At 44.5% G+C, this 15,914-nt stretch overlaps 1 protein-coding gene across 1 annotated transcript in view; it reads right to left on the minus strand.

The window, feature by feature from the left end:
• LOC121533938 (carboxyl-terminal PDZ ligand of neuronal nitric oxide synthase protein) overlaps window positions 1–15,914 on the minus strand; it is a 140,028-nt gene that overhangs the window by 6,085 nt on the left and 118,029 nt on the right. Inside the window, exons 6-7 of the mRNA XM_045215591.1 lie at window positions 14,888–15,032; window positions 13,862–14,052 (exon numbers count right to left, since the gene is read on the minus strand). Coding sequence (XP_045071526.1) covers window positions 13,862–14,052; window positions 14,888–15,032 — 336 coding nt within the window. The remainder of the gene's footprint in view (window positions 1–13,861; window positions 14,053–14,887; window positions 15,033–15,914) is intronic.

Below are 15,914 nucleotides of genomic sequence, written 5' to 3' on the forward strand. Positions count from 1 at the left end.
CGCCAGCCCGGTCCGGCCTGTCCCTGCTCCTCGCACCAAGCCAGGGAGTGCGCACGTCAGCCCGGTCCGGCCCGTTCCTACTCACACACCAAGCCAGGGGTGCGCATCGTCAGCCCGGTCCGGCCCGTTCTACTCCACGCACCAAGCCAGGGGTGCGATCGTCAGCCCGGTCCGGCCCGTTCCTACTCCACGCACCAAGCCAGGGGTGCGCATCGTCAGCCCGGTCCGCCCGTTCCTACTCACGCACCAAGCCAGGGGTGCGAGTCGTCAGCCCGGTCCGGCCCGTTCGGCTCCACGCACCAAGCCAGGGGGTGCGCGTCGTCAGTCCAGCACAACCCGTGCCTGGGTCACCGGTGCCTGGTAAGGTACCGGTCAGCTGCTCCACACCGGAGCCAAAGCAGTCCGCTTCTACGATGTCCGGTCCAGCTCCAGCCAGCGGGGCCAGACCGGACCAGGGGCGCCACGGGGGATGGTGGAAGGGTGGTGGTCAAGCCCGGAGCCGGAACCGCCTCCGAGGAGGAATGCCCACCCAGCCCTCCCCTGGTGTGTGTACGTTTAGGCGCGGTCGCAGTCCGCGCCTTTAGGGGGGGGTACTGTCACACCCTGGCTCTGGGACTCTATATGTTGAGCCAGGGTGTGGATATTCTATAGGTTGTATTTCTGTGTTGGCCAGAGTGGTTCCCAATCAGAGGCAACGAGTGTCAGCTGTGGCTGGTTGTCTCTGATTGGGACCCATATTTATAGAGGCTATTTGCCCACAAATGTTGTGGGATCTTGTTTCTAGTCTGTTTGTGTTAGACCGTGAACTGTCACGTTATCGTTTTGTTGTTTTTGATCGTGTCTCTAATAAAGAGTATGTTTGCCTGCAACGCTGCGCCTTGGTCCTCCTCTGTATACGACGATCGTGACAATTGTAAATACAACCTATATTTCTGTTAATTTATTTTCCTTTTTGTACTTGTACTATTTGCACATCATTATAACACTGTATATAGACATAATATGACATTTGAAATGTCTTTATTCTTTTGGAACTTTTGTGAGTGTAATGTTTACTGTACATTTTCTATTGTTTATTTCACTTTTGTTTATTATCTATTTCACTTGCTTTGGCAATGTTAACGTATGTTTCCCATGCCAATAAAGCCCTTAAATTGAAAATTGAATTGAGAGAGAGAACGAGAGAGAAAGGCTGTCTGTATTGGTCGGAAGAACTAAACTGAGACATTACGTTGGTAGGGAATATGGGGAGAGGGAGAGAAATGGAAAGAGAGAACGAGAAAGAGAGAGAGAGTGGTCAGGAGAGAAAGAGAGAATGAAAGAGAGAGTGGTAGGGAGAGAGAGAGAGAGGGAGAATGGTAAGGAGAGAGACAGAGAGTGGTAGAGAGACAGAGAGAGACACTTCCTGTCAGTTTCCATAAAGGTGTCCATCCATCCCTCTCAGTCAAGCAGAGCTTTGTGACGAGTCATGCTCCACTGAGTCTTCTGTACACATATAGTACGATGGGTAGTTTAAAAGCTTCACTAACAAAGACACAGTAGAGGTTATTCAAGACCGTTGTTGTCAGAGATAGCACCTTTACTCCTTCCTTTGAAGAAACAAACAGTAGATTTTTACTGTATATTTGAAGAAAGCAGAGGGCTAGCGAGTGAATTGTTGTTATTCATCGTGATTTCAGGGTGTTTTGACTTGGTCTACGCCTTGGGGAGAAATACATTAAACTTGTGGTTTTTGAACAATGGCCCTCCGGCCTCTGTTGGTTAGTAGTGAAATATCAACACTTTCAGTCAAAGCACTCTGGACCATACACACTGAGAACAGCAGAGAGACCAATGTGTGGAATAAAACCCAGCATCATTTTGCCTGAGGCTGTGCTATGCCCCGCAGGCACCAAGAGACAGACAGACACGCACGTACACACACATATACCAAGCACTTCTAACGAGCTAACGACAACACACTAACAGGCATACTGAATAAAGATTAGATTCCCTAACTGTGTCTGATCCACAGCCTTCCAAGTGTGTTTAACTCAACAGACAGAGAAAACAACAATCCTTATGCAGTGAATGCCAAATGTGTTTACAGCAATCTGGTCCCAATTTGGATGGAAACAGCATTTGCATTTTTTATTCAGACAAGTAAACAAACGAGTAGAAGAAAATGGGGTCTCAAGTTCGTGTTCTGAACAGAATTACAACTACAAGTACTTTTATGTTTAGATCAACAAAAACAAAACACTTCCCAAATACCCCTCATAATTTTTTTACATGACCAATGTCTCTAAGTTCACACTTCAATGTCACAACGTTACAAGGCAATATCCATTAAGAATTCAACATGCTGTAGATGCTACACACTCACTCCCCGCTCCCTTCCACCCTCTCTGCAGCGTCTGTAGGACACTTCTGCCCCTTCAAAGGGGAAATCAGATGCCCTGATACGAGACAGTCGTAAACTACATGTTCCCTTCCAAGTCTCCACTCCTTCCTTTCAGAGAACACTGTGAAGTGCACTCATCTCCTTCCCTTCAGAGTGTGCACTGCATGTTCCATTCCAAGTCTCCCTCCCTGACTATGGATGCCCTGAGAGCCCTTAAGTGCTGTGGCCCTCTGCCTTTGAGTACACACACGCACACACGCACACGCACACACACACACCCCGTCAGGGGTCTGGGTCTAGTGTTGTAACAGCAGCTGGCAGTGTGTATAAGGCAGTGTGTGTGTGTGTGTGTTTACTCCACCCAGTCCCCTCAGACGTCCTTTGCAGCCGCAGTAATCTGCCCATCCATCTCTCTGCCACCACATCCACTCAGCAACACAGCCCAATGACGGGGGGGAGAAGAACGAGACAGGAAGTAATGGACCCCTGAGATAGAGAAGGAAGGCTGGCTCTCTCGTCCTTTAGCAGTGATTACACTAGCTACTATCTATCCTGTCCTTCTGACAACCTGGATCCACCCACAGCACCAATAACACACTCAGAGCTGTGTGTCTGAGAGAGAGAGAGTGTGAGAGAGAGAGTGAGTGAGAGAGTGTGTGTGTGTGTGTGTGTGTTGGGAGGTGAATGCATAGGGCAGAGTAGCAGGGGCTAGGGGGTAATGTAGTGGGGACTAGGTAGGAGTGGATTAGGGGTTGGGTGAGGGATGCCAGTGGTGTGTGTGATGTGGATAAGGGAAGCTCATCCACACAGAGCGCTAGGAGCTACAGGCTATTTTGGAACAGGGAGGAACGGGGGAGGAAGTCAACAACAAAGGACCTCTGAAGTGTCACTCCCTCCTGTATCCTGGCAACCATCCAGGACAGGAAGAGACCTCTGGATACAGGAAATATTTTCCAACACGCAAAATAACCACGCCTTGTACCAGTTTATGCACACTCAGTTACAGCCATCTATCTCTCTCCCACTGAGTGCATCTATCTCTCTCCCCACGAGTCTATGACCGACTAGTTTTAAACACGGTCACCTGAATGCTACAAGACTGTGTTAGCCTGCGGAACTAAAGCCTAGTAAAACACAAACCATCTCTGCTACATCAGCACTGTTGCCAACTAAGTACAGTTGCTCTCTGGAGGCACAATCTAGACAGGATTAGAAATATCTGTGTGCTGTGTGTGTGTGTGTGTGTGTGTGTGTGTGTGTGTGTGTGTGTGTGTGTGTGTGTAGGGTTGTTGTGATGGAGAGCACCAAGCGGAGAGGCCTGCATGGGGAATGAGAAGGCAGGAGTACTGATTATGTAATACAGCTGAGATGACAGGCAGAACAGCCACAAATAAATCACACACTAACTATTGTATATTCTTCCATGAGCTTCATTTAACCCCCACCCACAAACGTTTGCTTTACTATCCTTGTGGGGAACCAAAAATGTATTCCCATTCAAAATCCTAACCCTAACCTTAACCCTTAACCCCAAACCCTAAAACTAAACCTAATCCTCTCCTAACCCTAACCCCTAATTCTAACCCTAATTGTAACCCTAACCCTAAACCTAACCCCTAAGCCTAAAGTAGTCTTTTTCCTTGTGGGGACCTGCGACCCCAGTTGTTTGAATTGTCCTTGTTTTACTATCCTTGTGAGGACTTCTGGTCTCCACAAGGATAGGAAAACCAAACCACACACACACACAATGAAACTTAAACAGTCACTGCCATAATAAGACTACCCTAAGTGCATCTTATTGTAGAATTACTGCAGTATCTTTAAGAATTTCGTCTGAGTGTTGTGATATACACTGAGTATACCAAACATTAGGAACACCTTCCTAATATGTGGTGCACCCCCCCTTTTGCCCTCAGAACAGCCTCAATTTGTCGGGCCATGGACTCTACAAGGTATCGAAAGCGTTCCACAGGGATGCTGGCCCATGTTGACTCCAATGCTTCCCACAGTTGTGTCAAGATGGCTGGATGTCATTTGGGTGGTGGACCATTCTTGATACACTCTTGAAACGGTTGAGCGTTAAAAACCCAGCATATACAGTGGTGCGATATACAGATTTGTATCTGTATTCTGTGGGTATTCTGTGTTCATAAATAAAGCACTGTGTCTGTCTGTGTCTGTGACGTTACTATTGATGACTGATATTAATGGCCTGCTCAGTACGACTAAGCACAGCCAGGTCAATGCCTCTAGACCTGGGGTAATGGAGGGAGGGGAGAAGTGTGGGTGGGTGTGTGTGTGTGTGTGTGTGTGTGTGTTCGCGTGCGTGCAGCAGAGGAGTATGCATTCTAATCTTAATGCTAAGAGGTCCCTTCCCTCAGAACTGTCTGTGCCTGTGGCCATGTTTACGGTAGCTGATACAGTGAGTCTTCAAGGACACAGTGTTTAAATGAGCAGACTGAATGACTCCAGTGTTACTATAGCAATTCCATGCGGCGCAACAGGGAGAGAGAGTTTCTGTAAGTGAAGAGCTGATCCAATCAGTGAAGACATCATTCATGACAGATGATTTCTATCACAGGGTTTGGCAAATGACAACTAGTCGGAGAGGAGAGGCTAAAACAGCATTTTAGCAGTTAGCAGCACATTCAAACTATTGATACATGTATATCGTTAATGTTTCAGTGTTGTGTTTGGGTAGTTAATGGATATCAGGCTAAGTGGTTGTTGTTCTGAAGTTGTTCGGGTTAGACACTGCTGAAAAACACATACTGTCATAATTTATTCACACATACACACACCACTGAACACTTAACATGCCATCTTCCTGATTCTTCAGCCATGTGGTGAAAACAACAATACGCCTTGGAAAGTTGGCACTTTGAATTATTTACTGATACAGAGGAGAAGAGAGAGAGCAAAACTGAGAGAGAGAGTGAGTGAGAGAGAGCATGTTAGAGAGAGAGTGAGAGAGAGAGAGAAAGAGAGCATGTTAGAGAGAGAGAGAGAAAAAGAGAGAGAGAGAGAAAAAGAGAGAGAGAGAAAGAGAGCAAGCAGTAGCATCCCAGTCTCCTGCTGAAGATAGTTTCCGAGGTCATCTGTTGGGCAGCGTAAACAGTATGCGCCATTAAAACAAATGTTTTCTTTCAAACATTCAAACACACCTGCAGGCATCTGAACAGGAGAGGGGAGGATAAGAGTTGAGTAGAAAAAGACTGCACACCTCGAAGCTGTTTGTTCTACAACTCACATCCAGATAACAGCAGAGCAAAGCAGAGCAGAGTTCAGGGACACCAGTAGTATAATCTAAACAACCCAACAAAACCTAGTCCAATAGGCCTCAAACTGGACCATTTTGTTTCTCTCCGTCAACCCACGCATTTTCAACATTTCATTAATAAAGCATTTGACTTTTCCATTGCGTTGATTGGTTGATTTCCAGTTTTTAAGAATACGTTTTCTCAAGATGATTGACGAGAAAAGTATCGTCCAACCCATCGGGTATCTCACTGCACCCTCATATGCCATGTCTTGAAATATGCAGGCAAAGTACATTTACAGTGCATTCGGAAAGTATTCGGACCCATTGACTTTCTCCACATTTTGCTATGTTACAGCCTTATTCTAAAAATGCTAAAATTGTTTTATTTTGCTCATCAAATTACACACAATACCCCAAAATGTTAATTTATTAAAAATAGAAAATTGGAATATCACATTTACATAAGTATTCAGACCCTTTACTCAGCACTTTGCTGAAGCACCTTTGGCAGCGATTACTGCCTTGAGTCCTCTTGGGTATGACGCTACAAGCTTGGCACACCTGTATTTGGGGAGTTTCTCCCATTCTTCTCTGCAGATCCTCTCAAGCTCTGTCAGGTTGGATGGGGAGCGTCCCTGCAAAGCTATTTTCAGGTCTCTCCAGAGATGTTTGATCGGGTTCAAGTCCGGGCTCTGGCTGGGCCACTCAAGGACATTCAGACACTTGTCCCAAAGCCACTCCTGCATTGTCTTGGCTGTGTGCTTAGGGTTGTTGTCCTGTTGGAAGGTGAACCTTCCCCCAGTCTGAGGTCCTGAGCGCTCTGGAGCAGGTTTTCATCAAGGATCTCTCTGTACTTTGCTCCATTCATCTTTGCCTCGATCCTGACTAGTCTCTCAGTCCCTGCCGCTGAAAAACACCCCCACAGCATGATGCTGCCACCACCATGCTTCACCTTATGGATGGTGCCAGGTTTCCTCCAGATGTGACGCTTGGCATTCAGGTCAAAGAGTTCAATCTTGGTTTCATCAGACCAGATAATGTTGTTTCTCATGGTCTGAGAGTCTTTAGGTGCCTTTTGGCAAACTCCAAGCAGGCTGTCATGTGTCTTTTACTGAGGAGTGGCTTCTGTCTGGCCACTCTACCATAAAGGCCTGATTGGTGGAGTGCTGCAGAGATGGTTGTCCTTCTGGAAGGTTCTCCCATCTCCACAGAGGATCTGTAGAGCTCTGTCAGAGTGACCATTGGGTTCTTGGTCACCTCCCTGACCAAGGCCCTTCTCCCCCGATTGCTCAGTTTGGCCAGGCGGCCAGCTCTAGGAAGAGTCTTGGTAGTTCCAAACTTCTTCCATTTAAGAATGATGGAGGCCACTGTGTTCTTGGGGACCTTCAATGCTGCAGAAATGTTTTGGTACCCTTCCCCAGATCTGTGCCTTGACACAATCCTGTCTCAGAGCTCTACAGACAATTCCTGTGATCTCGTGGCTTGGTTTATCTCTGACATGCACTGTCAACTGTGGGACCTTATATAGACAGGTGTGCCTTTCCAAATCATCAATCAATTGAATTTACCACAGGTGGACTCCAATCAAGTTGTAGAAACATCTCAAGGACGATCAATGGAAACAGGATGCACCTGAGCTCAATTTCGAGTCTCATAGCAAAGGGTCTGAATACTTATGTAAATAAGGTATTTCTGTTTTTACGTTTAATAAATTTGCGAACATTTCTAAAAACCTGTTTTCACATTGTTATAATGGGGTATTGTGTGTAGATTGTTGAGGATTTTTTTTATTTAATCCATTTTAGAATAAGGCTGTAACGTAACAAAATGTGGAAAAAGTCAAGAGGTCTGAATACTTTCCGAATGCACTGTACATTGTAATACTTCGGACAGCCAACCTTCTAACTCCGCCCATAACTTTTGGACTTTATAGCACTCCCAGAAGGCATGGATTATTGAGTCATTGTTAGTTTTACACTTAAGACAAGACTCTGCCGTTGTGCTGTAGAATTTGTGAATATTGTCTCTTGTGTAATAAATTCGATACATTCGTTTATACTGGATTAACAGTACATTTTACGTTAACTGTAATTCTGTTTGTTATGTTCCAACATTCCCTCCATCTTGTGCCAATATCAGTTATTTTTAAGTCTTGGTTCCAATAGTTTCCATTTTTTTTCTAAGAGATTGTCAGTTGGATAGGCTCTCTGCAAGGTTTTGAATATCAATTTTTTTACGGGGTACATCAGCTTTAATATTGCAGGTAGATTGTAACTTCCATCAATGTAATTGTCTGCATCACTTCCAATCCCCCTTTTGTTTTTTTCCCGCAAATATATATATATATATACAGTGGGGGGAAAAAGTATTTAGTCAGCCACCAATTGTGCAAGTTCTCCCACTTAAAAAGATGAGAGAGGCCTGTAATTTTCATCATAGGTACACGTCAACTATGACAGACAAATTGAGGAAAAAAATTCCAGAAAATCACGTTGTAGGATTTTTTATGAATTTATTTGCAAATTATGGCGGAAAATAATATTTGGTCACCTACAAACAAGCAAGATTTCTGGCTCTCACAGACCTGTAACTTCTTCTTTAAGAGGCTCCTCTGTCCTCCACTCGTTACCTGTATTAATGGCACCTGTTTGAACTTGTTATCAGTATAAAAGACACCTGTCCACAACCTCAAACAGTCACACTCCAAACACCTCTATGGCCAAGACCAAAGAGCTGTCAAAGGACACCAGAAACAAAATTGTAGACCTGCACCAGGCTGGAAAGACTGAATCTGCAATAGGTAAGCAGCTTGGTTTGAAGAAATCAACTGTGGGAGCAATTATTAGGAAATGGAAGACATACAAGACCACTGATAATCTCCCTCGATCTGGGGCTCCACGCAAGATCTCACCCCGTGGGGTAAAAATTATCACAAGAACGGTGAGCAAAAATCCCAGAACCACACGGGGGGACCTAGTGAATGACCTGCAGAGAGCTGGGACCAAAGTAACAAAGCCTACCATCAGTAACACACTACGCCGCCAGGGACTCAAATCCTGCAGTGCCAGACGTGTCCCCCTGCTTAAGCCAGTACATGTCCAGGCCCGTCTGAAGTTTGCTAGAGTGCATTTGGATGATCCAGAAGAGGATTGGGAGAATGTCATATGGTCAGATGAAACCAAAATAGAACTTTTTGGTAAAAACTCAACTCAGTCGTGTTTGGAGGACAAAGAATGCTGAGTTGCATCCAAAGAACACCATACCTACTGTGAAGCATGGGGGTGGAAACATCATGCTTTGGGGCTGTTTTTCTGCAAAGGGACCAGGACGACTGATCCGTGTAAAGGAAAGAATGAATGGGGCCATGTATCGTGAGATTTTGAGTGAAAACCTCCTTCCATCAGCAAGGGCATTGAAGATGAAACGTGGCTGGGTCTTTCAGCATGACAATGATCCCAAACACACTGCCCGGGCAACGAAGGAGTGGCTTCGTAAGAAGCATTTCAAGGTCCTGGAGTGGCCTAGCCAGTCTCCAGATCTCAACCCCATAGAAAATCTTTGGAGGGAGTTGAAAGTCCGTGTTGCCCAGCGACAGCCCCAAAACATCACTGCTCTAGAGGAGAGCTGCATAGAGGAATGGGCCAAAATACCTGCAACAGTGTGTGAAAACCTTGTGAAGACTTACAGAAAACGTTTGACCTGTGTCATTGCCAACAAAGGGTATATAACAAAGTATTGAGAAACTTTTGTTATTGACCAAATACTTATTTTCCACCATAATTTGCAAATAAATTCATTAAAAATCCTACAATGTGATTTTCTGGAGAGAAAAAAATCTCATTTTGTCTGTCATAGTTGACGTGTACCTATGATGAAAATTACAGGCCTCTCTCATCTTTTTAAGTGGGAGAACTTGCACAATTGGTGGCTGACTAAATACTTTTTTTACCCACTGTAAATATTGCAATCCTTCAGCCATTCCTGGACCAAAAACTATCTAGAAATGGACACTACCAAAACAATTGATCGAATGATTCTGTCTCTTCACAGCAAAAATCTGCAGAGCTGGGAAGATTGTATCCCCCATATAAATAACATTCTACTGGTTGCAATAAATTTTATAATAATTTAAATTGAAAAATTATACGTTTTCAATCCGGTGTTGTTTTGCGCATCAGTTCATAAACCATTTGCCATGGAATCGGTACGTCAAAAATCTCTTCCCAACTATTTTGCAATCTATATGGGACAGCTGCCAATCCTTTGGTCCTCAAATGAAACTGGTATACTTTTTTATTTATCACAATTTTCTTTAACCAATTATGGTCTTTAATGCAGGGCCGACAAACAAGTTCCTTACTTTTCCCCCTTCCACTTTCCTCTTCCATTTTTGCGGTAATGCTGCAATTATTTGGTTGTAATTTTGGGTAGAGCAGACATTTCCATATGTTTTTTGTTAGCTGCATGTGCGACATAACTCCACCAGTTCTACCTATGATATCATTTACGAAGACTATAAATATATATTTTTTTCTCTCCAAAAAATTTGTTTTTTTTTATCAATTAGTATGTTTGAGTTTAACCACAATATTTGTTGAATTATTTGTTCTGTCGTTTTTGGATGATTAAATTGAAATTGCAACCAACTTTCAACCAAGGTTTTGTATATCTTACCTATCATATGAATATCCTTTTTTGACTCAAATGTAAGTTTCTATTTCACCTTGTTGGCCCAGGGGACAGAGAACCTACGGACTGTGCCTTTAATCCACAACACTAGCCTTGGTGTCTTGCAAGTTGTTCACATGATGTCGTTGGATTGATTTGTGCCTGTGACCAAGGAGCGGTTGGAAGTAAAAGGCATCGTCAGATGAATGAGACCTGACAGGAGAAAATAGACCTTAAGCTCTTTATCTCCTTTCCTTTCATGAGCTTCCAGAAAACCCACAGTGGATGAGGTATACACAACCCTCCCCCTCCCCCCTACACACACACACACACACACACACACACACACACACACACACACACACACACACACACACACACACACACACACACACACACACACACACACACACACACACACACACACACACACACACACACACACACACACACACATACATACACACATACACACACACCACACCTCTACTACCAATGTCACACACTCCCGTCCCAATCCATCTCTATCTAATCCATCATGTGCACACACACATTCACACGCGCACACACACACTGACTCAAGGGGGTGAGCAAGGCCTTTCCTAACCCTCTGTTGTTGTAGTGATTTCACACCATGTTGGTTCCATTCTGATCCATATAGAACACGCCGTTCCATAACATAACATAATCTTTAACCCTTTGATGCGTACGATCACATATTTGTAATCATTGTTGAGTGGTCACTGCAGCGTACCATCGTAAATATGTGATTGGAACAGTAGCAACAGAACGTATGATGCAACAAACGTGTCTAAACAGCATTGTTGTCTGAAAAGCATCTAAACAATGTTTTGTACTGATGGGAAATAAAGGTCTTCCCAACTTTATTCCTCAATTTCACCTTTTATTGTAAAAGATAAATGCGAACTTCATCATCCAAGCATCACACGGAACACATACACAGCCAAACTCATTCCATAAACCAGTCTAATTAACAGGTTGGCTGACAAAAACATAAGTTAGTGACCTAACAGCTAGACTTGTTTACAATGTACCACATCTCTGGTGAGCACAAGGGAGAAATGTAATATTGTTGAGAAAAGAAATGCATGTCGGCTAAGCTAACAGCAACTCAATTATTTATGATGGCAGCTATGTTTGTTTATGTTTGACAAGCGAAAACTCCCTAATCCCAGAATGCCATTCACTATAAGACGCAAATAAACAAAGTCAAAGTCAAAGATGGCTGCGCCCATTGCCTGAAAAATATGAACTTAGTTTGGCCACTTTTTAACATATTAGAAATCTTCGATGTACTTGTTACAAGAACCGGAGCACATGACTTTCCAAGTCGTTTACAGTTTTTGACAAATCACAAAGCAAATAAAATGTTATCGCCTCACAGATCATCACCCCAAATACAAGCCTACTGCCTAGCCTAACCGTTGCGTGAAAGCTAAACAAGGTTGCCAGATATGGATGAAGCCATTTTAGGGGGGTTTGGGGGGGTTAATTTAATTTGTGAAGGGTTTTCAAGTCCATTGGGGATAGAAATGGGGCAAGGTATCTTGGGGGGATATGATGCAGGAAATATTACTATGATGGGGGACAAGCTCACAGAACGGGACCGCAGAGTGCTGAAGCACGTAGAGCGTAAAAATCGTCTGTCCTCGGTTGCAACACTCACTACCGAGTTCCAAACTGCCTCTTGAAGCAATGTCAGCACAAGAACTGTTCGTCGGCCATGGAAATGGGTTTCCATGGCCGAGCAGCCGCACACAAGCCTAAGATCACCATGCGCAATGCCAAGCGTCAGCTAGAGTGGTGTAAAGCTCGCCACCATTGGACTCTGGAGCAGTGGAAACGCGTTCTCTGGAGTGATGAATCACGCTTCACCATCTGGCAGTCCGACGGACTAATCTGGGTTTGGTGGATGCCAGGAAAACGCTACCTGCCCCAATGCATAGTGCCAACTGTAAAGTTTGTTGGAGGAGGAATAATGGTCTGGGGCTGTTTTTCATGATTCACTAATGCTCTTGTGGCTGAATGGAAGCAAATCACAGCAATGTTCCAACATCTAGTGGAAAGCCTTCCCAGAAGAGTGGAGCCTGTTATAGCAGCAAATGGGGGACCAACTCCATATTAATGCCCATGATTTTTGAATGAGATGTTCAACATACTTTTGGTCATGTAGTGTACATACGGTATGCTACAGTAGAAACGACAACACAATATACAGAAAATAAGGCACTTACTTTGAAAGGAACGCACACATGTCCAAAGTTATTATTAGTAAGGAAAACAACAATGAAGGCAATGTGGGCGCCAGCCAGAAAATGTGCCAGGGGGAAAAAGTTAGTGCAAGGCCTGTTCCGACTAGAGATGTGCAAATGTCTGCATACATGGTCTGGGGAAAAACTGGGGAAATGCTTGGGCTCTCGTCGAAGAGAGAAGTTTGTCCGGCTCAGTAAAGCCTCAAACATAAATCTTCCGCAACAGTAAAATGGGCTACTTCTTATGTGAATTAATGAGGAGGCGGAACACACCTCAATTCAAACTGTTAGATAATTATCAGGCAGCGAGCCTTGGTTTGAGGGCAGTGTGGGTTAACTGTCCTGTTGCGTAACAATCACATTTTGGAACAGTGAGTGCATTCTGACATCACACGCATACAAAAACTTATTCTGGGGTGACCGTTAGAGATATTTGGAACTCAGGCATGAAAAGGTTAATGGAATTCAAGGATAGACTTCACCTCACAGACCTCCATTTACCCTCTCTATAATAACTACAAGCTATCTGACTACTAGAAGATACTAGCTAGAAAAAACTACATACTTGATGTAAGCATGCTGTAGCAAAGCTAATTATGGGCTTATGTTTATAGTTGTGAGTGTGGCGCTAACTACATGTAAACGCCACGTTAATTACATGGTAACTACATGTTAACTAAGTTATAACTACTGACATGTACATAATTAAATGGAATGTTTATGTTACATGTAAACTACATCATGTTTCCACCCTGTCCAAGCAGTCTAGAGATAGAGGAAACAATTATTCAGTCTTCGATCCAAGAATAGCAATTTTACCCAATATAACTCAATCTGTCGTAACATCAGACAATGCTGTGTGTGTGTGTGGGTTCTCCCTGACTCACAAAAGAAGTGTCACTGTACATATCAACCTATACAAGGGCCAAACAATATTGTTTTCCGCCTCCTCAAGCCCCTTTAGACAGGCCACAATATATTGTATTCTCTGGTCCAAGCAATCTATAGATAGACCAATGGTATTGTATTCCCTGGTCCAAGCAATCTATAGATTGACCAATGGTATTGTATTCCCTGGTGTAAGCAATCTATACAGTAGATAGACCAATGGTATTGTATTAACTGGTCTAACAAGCAATTACTGTGTTCTCTCATTCCAGCCCTTAGTTAGAATACTGCATATATGGAACTTTCATCCCGCTTGGCTTGCACCCCTCTCTCCCCTTCAAACACACCCCAACCTCACCCCCAAAACACATACACACACAGCCATACCTTCTTGTCATTGTCGATGTTGTTGAGGTGTGTGTGGTCAGTGTTGGCGGTAGCATCCACTCCGTCCAGGTCAGTGACGCCGCGGTTAAACTCCTCAACCGTACTGTCCGGTAATGGTAAGGGAGCCTCCTCCGCATCGATGTCTGTCTCCACAGCAACCGCCGACTTCTCCGCTCCTGTTAACTCCCGGGCTGAGAGAACAAACACACCAACACATCGTCAAGGAAACACCACAGAAGGACGGCCAATGGAGTAACAGACTTTGTTGTTAGAAAAAAAGTTGCTACACCACAAGAGGTAGAGAAAGATAAAAATATGAGGGAGGAGTGGAGAGGACTCAGAGGTATTTTTTTGAAAGTTGCTACACCAAAAGAGGTAGAGAAAGATAAAAAGATGAGAGCGGAGGGGAGAGGACTCAGAGGTATTTTGTTGAAAGTTGCTAAAAAAAGAGAGGGGGCAGGAGGAGAGGAGCTTCATTAAGGTGTTCTCCTGTGGTTCTCTTGTTCTCCCAGCTCTGACAATTAACACTCCAGATAAGCCCATTGGCTGTGCTCAGAGGCTCCTGAGGCTTACACTATTGGGAGAGACAGAGAGAGCAGGGATCAGCTCTCATGTGTGTGTGTGTGCGTGTCAAATCAAATCAAATTGTATTTGTCACATGCTTCATAAACAACAGGTGTAGACTAACAATGAAATGCTTACTTACGGGCTCTTCCCAACAATGCAGAAAACAATATAAAAATAATAGAAAGATAATAACACGAGGAATAACTGTGATGAGTCAAAATATTTGGTGCAAAGGAGGGGGTCAATGCAGACAGTGTGTGTGTGTGTGAGCGTAGCGCGTGGGTACTGTGGGCTCATCTCCATATGAAAGGACCCAGCAGTCACTGGAGCCAGAGTCATCCCACCACTGTTCTGTTCCACAGTCACAGTCTCTCTCTATAGACTGACTCATCTGTGATGCTATCCTCTCAAATGGCCTCTTACACTCAATCAGGAGTGTGTTGGTGTGTGGGTATTCACCTGAGAGCGTGGACTCCTCGTTGCAGGTCTTGTCACTGTCTGCGTCCTCCTGTCCATCTGCGTTCTGGTGTGTGTGTTGCAAGCTGAGTTTATGACACACCTCGAATGCCTGGCCCACCGTCCGCACGATACGCATGGCCTGGGACTGGAGAGAGAGAGAGAGAGAGAGAGAGAGAGAGAGAGAGAGAGAGAGAGAGAGAGAGAGAGAGAGAGAGAGAGAGAGAGAGAGAGAGAGAGAGAGAGAGAGAGAGAGAGAGAGAGAGAGAGAGAGAGAGAGAGAGAGAGAGAGAGAGAGAGAGAGAGAGAGAGAGAGAGAGAGAGAGAGAGAGAGAGAGAGAGAGAGAGAGAGAGAGAGAGAGAGAGAGCGAGAGACAGAGAGAGAGCGAGAGCGAGAGAGAGAGAGAGAGAGAGAGAGAGAGAGAGAGAGAGAGAGAGAGAGAGAGAGAGAGAGAGAGAGAGAGAGAGAGAGAGAGAGAGAGAGAGAGAGAGAGAGAGAGAGAGAGAGAGAGAGAGAGAGAGAGAGAGAGAGAGAGAGAGAGAGAGAGAGAGAGAGAGAGAGAGAGAGAGAGAGAGAGAGAGAGAGAGAGAGAGAGAGAGAGAGAGAGAGAGAGAGAGAGGTTATTCAATGGTCTTTGATGAGCTACTGTGGATGACTTGTCTCTGTCTTTTAATTAAATATACTGTTCTCGGACCAGAGAAAGAGAGATAGAGCATTCCTATTCTCCAGATGCTTTTAAAATAGTTGGAGGAGTACTGGGGGTGATAATGAGAGGTTATCAGAGAGCAGCCAAGAACACTTTATCACACCACAATCAGAATGACTGGACAGGATGCGTGTGTATGTGTGTGTGTGTACATGTGTGGTGCGTATGTGTCTGTGGTCCCAGGTGGCTCAGTTGGTAGAGTGTGGCACTTGCAATGCTAAGGTTGTGGGTTCGATTCCCACGGGGGACCAGTATGAAAATGTATGCACTCAGTACTGTAAATCGCTCTGGATAAGAGCGTCTGCTAAATGACGTTAATGTAT

The sequence above is a fragment of the Coregonus clupeaformis genome, unplaced genomic scaffold (assembly GCF_020615455.1).
Source record: "Coregonus clupeaformis isolate EN_2021a unplaced genomic scaffold, ASM2061545v1 scaf0477, whole genome shotgun sequence".
NCBI lineage: Eukaryota > Metazoa > Chordata > Actinopteri > Salmoniformes > Salmonidae > Coregonus > Coregonus clupeaformis.